At 26.4% G+C, this 7,748-nt stretch overlaps 1 protein-coding gene across 1 annotated transcript; it reads right to left on the reverse strand.

Moving 5' to 3' along the window:
- Nucleotides 1-2,353: 2,353 nt before the first annotated feature.
- On the reverse strand, nt 2,354-4,217 carry LOC120074236 (protein TIFY 5A-like). Its single transcript, XM_039027290.2, has 2 exons — nt 3,858-4,217; nt 2,354-2,806 (listed from the first exon to the last, which is right to left on the reverse strand). Exons 1-2 carry the CDS (start codon nt 4,047-4,049, stop codon nt 2,612-2,614), a joined length of 387 nt encoding a protein of 128 aa, XP_038883218.1. The 5' UTR covers nt 4,050-4,217; the 3' UTR covers nt 2,354-2,611.
- Nucleotides 4,218-7,748: the final 3,531 nt, after the last annotated feature.

The following is a 7,748-nucleotide window of genomic DNA, read 5'->3' on the forward strand; positions in this document are numbered from 1 at the left end:
CACTCGACGTTACTAGATTTTTTTTCAAGTTTTCACTCTCTTCTTGAATCTTTTTTGATCTAACTTAAAATAAGTATTATAACAATTAACTAGACATTATGTATATATATATATATATATATATATATATATATATATATATATCTTCAACGTATCCGTATCTTAGTTTTTTTTTAAAATTAACGTATTGTCGTATCGTATCGTACCGATATCATGTATCTGTATCTGTGTCCGTGCTTCTTAGAGTAATATATTAAGGTCTATCATAGAAAAACTATGAAATTTTGTTATAATTTCTAAATAAGTTCAACAATTTATTTTTATCCTTATATTTAAGATCAACTAGTCAAACTTTAATTTTAAACTTTTAATATTTCAGCGAATTTAACTTCAATATTTGTCAAAATGAATATGTATATATATTATAATCTCGAAGTTAGAGATGATCCTCTATCACATATTGTTATGAAAAAAAGAACTCCAATCTTGATCCGAGCGGCATGAACTAATAATACTTCATTAAAACTAAATCAGGAAAATTGTTCATCGAATACTCAATTATATTCAACCAAAAAACTAGCACAAAATCAGGTAAGGAAGAATCTTCAAAACGATGGAAACATAAGTAATTGAGGATATTAGTTAAACCATTTATTTAAGTTTAGAGATGCATTTCTTAACGTTAAAGTTTCAAGCTTAAAATTTGACTTGCCAAACCAATTACTGGGTCAACAGCCAATTTTCTTCCTAAAATTTAAACTTCGAGAAAGAAAGAAAGAAAGATTCAAAGAAATAGAGATAATAATTTGATATTGTTTAGGTCCCGTTTGATAATCATTTATTTTTTTACTTTTGTTTTTGAAAATTAAATCTATTTCATCCATATTTTTTATAATGAATTGCATATTTCTTCGATACAATAGTTGAATTCTTAGCTAAATTTCAAAAAACAAAAACAATTTTTTTATTTATCAAAATTTGGCTTAGTTTTTTAAACATGATTGAAAAGTAGATAAGAAGAAGAAATTTGGATGTGGAAGTAATGTCTTAATTTTGAAAAATAAAAACAAAAAATAACATGATTTGTTTTTTTTATATATTTTTTAAATTTTATATTTATTTTTCTTTATCATTAAATCCACGCATTTGTAAAGCTATTTTTTTTTAATGTTTTTTTTTTTTCGATTTTGAGCATACAAACAATTAGAAATTAGTACAGAAGGTCGTCTCTTGAATGAACGTTGTGTTACTGTAAATATGTGTTTTCTAAAATTTTTTAAGGGAAGTTTTCACATATAGAAAAAATATTCAACTATTTATAGAAATAATAATAAAAAAAAATACTGATAGACATTGATAGAGACTTCTATTAGTTTCTATTACTGATAGATGCACATAGAGTTCTATTAACCTCTATTAAACGAGATTAAAATTTTATTATTTTGTGTAAATAGTTCTCTTATTTTTTCATTTTTGAAAATCTCCTATTTTTTAGATCTTTAAATTTATTTTCAACATAATGTAATTTAACAGTCAAGTATTTGAAAAAGTAAAACGAAAAAGAAGATATAAAAAAAAGAACTCTAACGGTAATTGATATATATTACGTCTTCCGAATTTGTCACATTAATAAACGTGTTTCAAACATGCGGCCCAATAAATCTATTGTGCAACAATGGTTAACTTTGAAACAACCATTAAAATTAGCTCGCAGTAGTAGAGACTTTGAAATCTTATTCCAGATGGGCTTGACTTGTGCAACAATGGTTAACTTGTTATTGAAGTAGACACTTAAAATAATAATAAGAAAAAAGAAATGCACTTTAAAAACATGCATAAAATGACTTAGATAGAAACGAACATCACTCTTTTGAATGTCAAGTACTTCTACTTTTCCATAAAGATTAATAACAAATGGTGGAGAAATGGAGGATGAGATGATCACTAGAGGTCAAAAGATTGTTTATTATATACTACTTTAAGATATTGTAAAAAATAAAAACTTTACTGATAAAAAAATATACTTTAATCATTCACGAGAAATATGTTACTGAGAAAGATATGTTTAAGAGACACAATAAGAAAATGTGACTAATTCGTACGTTTGAAAGAGTTAGTGGATATTTTCATTGTCATTAGAAGAATTATGTTTAACAATAATTTTATTTAATTATTAATATTCTTTTCATATAACAAATGTGGATATAAAGATTTGAACCTTAAACTTCGAATGACGAAATAGTATATATCAATTATTATTAAACTACCTTACTATATCACAATTTAAATCCAAATTCAATTCAAGATGTGAATAGTATAATAAAAGAAGGCAAGAAAAGGCACACTTATGGTATAAAATGAGAAATTGAGATGAATGAATTTGTATATAGTATCTAGAAAAAAAAATGAATTAAAGTGAAGAAAAAGCTAAATTTTGAAGCTGAAGAATTAAACAAAAACAAACAGATAGTAATTTACAAAAGCCTCCAGGTGTTCTTTCTCTTACGTCTATGGAATAAAAAAAGGACCAAAATAATTAAGAACTTGAACTAAGCCCCAAATGGCTTGAAATTATGTTTAGAATTTTGGTTGTCTCCATTTTAAATATTTTTCAGTGGTTGTATGGAGAAGTTGCTTGAACTCTATGCTTCCTCTTCTGCAGAAATCTTTGTAGTGATTTCTTCATCGAAAGCCCCGGGGTGGTCGTAGGTCGTGGCGGCAGAGACTGTTGTAGTATCGACGACGGTGTTTCGTTCTGAGCATTCTCCTCCATCTCTCTAGTTGCCAACTCTAGAATTGCTCTTGCCTGCAAATATTCATCCATATAACAAAATCATTACTCTCATGTAATGTAAACCTAACATAATTTTACAACCATATTTACAAGTATGTTTCACAATGGTTTCTTATTTCTTATTTTATTTTTTTTCTTTTAAAAAGTAGTGATGTGTTTGATAATCCATCACTGTTCTCGTATTCTTTGAAGCTTTAACAAGTTTTTTAAACCTAACTATGCTGTTTTATTTTTAGAAATTTACTATTATTATAAAAGTAAAAAATAAATATAGAATATTACTTTTATTTATATTTTGAAAACCAAAAAAAAATGAAAGCATGATTTTATTTTTAAAAATTTATAAACATATTAAAAAACGATTATGCAGAATGATAATAATAATAATAATAATAATAATAAAGAAACAATTAAACAATTCTGTTTTAGAAAAAAATGGAAAGGAAAAAAAAATGAACGATATTATCAGACAAATCAATTAGTTCTCTTTTTTATCCATATATGAGACATTAACTTCTTATTAATTATTAAAACAAAAAAAAAATTATAAATAATGCAAGTAATAATGCAGCATACAATAATCCAAATAAACTAATAAATTCAAGATGATCCTTTATGAAATTATGCACTTAAATAAAATACGACTAATTATTAGCATAATAATCCGGAACAACTACTTTTTTTTTTGGAAAACATAATATTTGAAATTAAATAATTATTAATTGATTAATTAAATAAATACTAAAATAAAAAAGAAGACATAAAAAAAACGTGGGGTTTTTTTCTTGAATTTTATTGGGTTGGGCGGAGGGAACTTTGGTGAAATGAAAACGACATGTCAACAAAGCCAAAACGCGGTGTCGGCTTCAAAGAAGGAAACTAAACCACGCGCAGTGTCGCATGAATATTTCATGCTCAACGGATTTAGTCAAATTTTAAAATAAAAATTATAAAAGTACTACGCGGTCACAGACGACAGTACGTCACAGCTTACAGCCGGCCAATCCAATCACTGGTAGACACGTGGAAAAAAGAGAAAAAAGAAAATTTAGTTTTTTAGTACCTGAAACTCCGTAACGTCACAGACGCAGATCCGGCCGTTGTAGAAGATGGTGAGTTGTTGGCTTTGAGGGCTGCCGTCAGCGGCAGCGGAGGAGTGGTCGGAGACGGCGGCGGCGGCGGCGGAGGTGGGAGAAAGACGAAGTTCCAAATTGCAGTTTCGCCTCATTCTGAGAGACGAGGAGTTAATTTTCATGGAAAACTGAATTAATAATAATAACAACAATAATAATGAGAGAAATGAAATGGGATTTGATGGAGAAGTGAGTTTTGTTTCTGTCTACATATATATATATATTTGAAGTTAAAAAGAGAGAGAGAAAAAGAAAGTGGGGATTTTTTAAAAAAAATGGATATTGTGAATAAGGAAAAATGGAGGTGCAGTATTTAAAAAGAGAAGGGTGGAAATACGGTGCCGTTTTGTTGAAATAAATATAAAAGCACGTGATAAATGATATTGGGTTTTATGATGAATTAAATCTTTTGGTTGAAATAATTCACCACCACCACTTCCTCCTTTCCTATTACCAATTCTCCACGTCAACTTTCTTCTTTCTTTCTTTTAATTTTTACTCACATAATTATTATTTTAATATTCCTAAGCCTGCCCTATCACATTATTATTATTATTATTATTATTATTATTATTTGTTTTGGGTGCTGAAATAGTCTTAACAAAGTGGGCTTTGTTTTTCACGGGTAAGGGTGCAAACAGTTAGATGCTCGAATCGAATCAAACCAAATTTTTTAATATGTAAAATTGAATCGAATCAAACCATATATATATATAAGATTCGATTCAATTTTAAATTCGGTTTTGGTATTCTTAAAAAATCTATGTTATATGTTTTTTTAATTAAAAACGGTTCGGTTCGGTTCGACGATTTTAAATTCAATTTTGTTTTTTAAATATAAAACTGTTCGGTTTTAAATTCGGTTTTACTATTTTTTTTCTTAAATATATTAGCTAAAAACGATTGGGTTCGATCTAAAATTCAATTTTCAAAATTAAAACTGAACTGAAACTAATTAATTTGGTTTCAAAGTTTCTTCAACCGTATTAAACCGCATTTTTCAGTTTAGTTCGATTCAATTTTCAAAAACGGTTTTTGCGTTTGAACGACCACCCGTACCTAGTGGTTGAAAGTTTGAAACCCAAGCTTTCTTTTGCTTTTTCTTTTAAAAAACATAATAAAATGAAAATTCGAGGTTTCTTGTTCCCAATTTCCTCCTATTGTATATAATATCCTTTTAGCCAAATTATGAAAAAGAACCCTAAACTTGCTTCATTGTTTAAGATCAATTGATTCTATTATTTTTTTCAAAGTTACAGTATCATATTGACCTTAGATTTTACAAGTATTTTAAGATTAATTTTTGGAGTAGATTTTTTTTTTTACATTGCCGAATAATAAATCAACATAAAACGGCATGGTAATGAAAGATAATTAGGACACTTGATTTAATTAAGTTTGAAAGATCGACATTTTAGACACGTCGAATTTTCTTCATTTAACATTCTAACAATTTTTCTACTCCAAAATAATTTTGAATTTTGAAATATAATAAAAGGTCAAGAATACAGTAACTTTTGAAAGAAATGTTAAGATTCAAGATAATTTTAATAACTTAACTTATGTTTTAAGAGGTACTAAAACTCTAATTAATATTTATCATAACATTTGAAATGGTATCCATTAAAACTTTCAACTAATAATTATATTAATTCCAACTCAAAATTTAGATTCTCATCAGTGTTTTATAACATTTTTTAAAAGAAGAAACTAAATAAACCAATAACATCAACACACATCAGCACCATACTCATTTTATGCCAAACCGTTAACTTGGATGCCCAAAAATAGCCTTAGATGAGAAAATGAAAAACCATTCGTATTAATGAAAATGGTTACTATCCATTTCATTAATTTTCTCTTAAATATTGCATTAATCCTTCTATTAAATCATGCATCCCCCCACACACACACACATATATATATAATCGTCTCATTGGCTGATCTTGATCCCTGTTATTTTGAGAACTCCAATAGAGAAAAAAAAAAAAGATTTGATTTTAATATTAATATATTAAAGGGTTTGTGATATCTGATCGATAGAAAGAGGTGGATGGAAAAAGGGGGAAAGTTCTCTATTCCTGGTTCTCCTGTAGCTGGATAAAAAAAAAAATAATGCCTAAAGGACTAATCAATTAGTTATATCTTTTAAAAATACAATTTTGTACTATGAAACTTAAAGAATAATTATTTTAAATGGTAAAATTGTTGAAAATATTTTTAAATTAGTAAAATGTCATTGTCTACTGAAGATAAATCCAATAGACATCTATCACCGATACTGACAGATGTCTATCGCGATCTATCACTGATAGGTAGAAAATTTTTGCTATTTATAAATAAATGGGCTCATTTTCAAAATATCCCAAAGTTAAATTTAGAGTTTTTATTTTATTTTATTTTTAAATAACATCTAACTTTTTATGGGAATTACTTCACCTATTAATATAGTAAAATAAATATATTTTTTTCTCTAACGTTTCTAAATTTATATTTTCTTTTTCTGACTTCCCCTATAAAAGATCTTCTTTTATGATCTCTTCACAACTTAATATATCCATCTTTGCATTTCCTAAACAGCCTACTTTTTTTTTTTTTTTTAATAAATACAATACTCAAAGCTGTTGTTTATAACAATAAACCACAGATTTTATTTTATATTTTTTAAATAATTAAAAGTAACAAACAAAATGGTAATTACATTCTATGGGCCATATTATTTTAATGATAACATTCTTTTCTAAAAAATATATTATAAAAACTTTTAATATATTAATTTTTAAATTTTGGTTATATTTGGAAAACATTTATATAATCCGTTGAGGATAAATCTCAAAACTTGGTGCATTGCTATACGTCGGCTTGTCTTTAAATATGACTTAAAAAAATATCCTATTATAAGTCGAGAGAGATTTTGTTCAAAATAGTACATAAAACTAAAAAAAAAAAACAAAGCATTACATAAAAATAATATAATTTAGTCGGCGATTCTTCTTGATTCAAGTTGACGAATATATATTTTAATTTATGTATGATTACTGTAAATCAATGTTCAAATTAACCAACAATAGATGTTAATGACTATCACATAAAAAAATAGGATAACAAGTACCATAATTTAAGTTAATCTATTGTTTATAAAATAAAGTGAAAATACTAAATGAGTACGTGTAATCAACTTTCAGATTACACATCTCTGCAAAAAAATTAAAAATAAAGTTGCCCACTAAAATTCTAAAAATAAAAAATAAAAAATTATAGAAACATACTGGATAATATGTTTAAAATTAAGTTGAGATATCATTTGGATCAATATACCATATCATTGAACTTCTAATTGTTCAAGTTTAGTCTAAAAAAAGAAAGAAATAATTGACATGTCACAGAACACAAAACACAGCTCCATCTATATTGAAGAGGGTAACCTTTAATCCATACATTTGAGAGATTAGTATTTCAAGGGCAATAAAATTACCGCTTTGAAAATTAAAAGAGAATCTCAAAATGAGTATTTGACGATAAAAAGCTAACATATAGTATCAATAAAAACCTAGACTTTCGTTATGAAAACGTTTCCAACCTTCAAGTAAATTATAGAAAAATCGAGACTTTTTCCCTTCTAAGTCCAATTTTAAAGTAATTCAATAAAATTGAAAATATGGAGTAAAAATGAATTAATATGACAGGTAAATTTCAATAAATTTTCTTAATTTAAACACCTTTATTAAGAATGCGTTTGGAATGCATTTCCAAATGTTCAATTTAAAAAATAAGTTATTCTGGAAAAAATTAGAATGTTTGACTACCATTCAAAATAGTTT

Source organism: Benincasa hispida, chromosome 3 (assembly GCF_027475165.1).
Source record: "Benincasa hispida cultivar pf3 chromosome 3, pf3_genome.v1.1, whole genome shotgun sequence".
Classification (NCBI taxonomy): Eukaryota; Viridiplantae; Streptophyta; class Magnoliopsida; order Cucurbitales; family Cucurbitaceae; genus Benincasa; species Benincasa hispida.

Bases quoted from the DNA above. Each gene is read 5' to 3' on its own strand.
- LOC120074236 (XM_039027290.2), bottom strand. From the start codon at position 4,049: ATGAAAATTAACTCCTCGTCTCTCAGAATGAGGCGAAACTGCAATTTG. The intron at 2,807-3,857 runs GTACTAAAAAAC...GAATATTTGCAG, and splicing joins GTGACGTTACGGAGTTTCAG to GCAAGAGCAATTCTAGAGTT.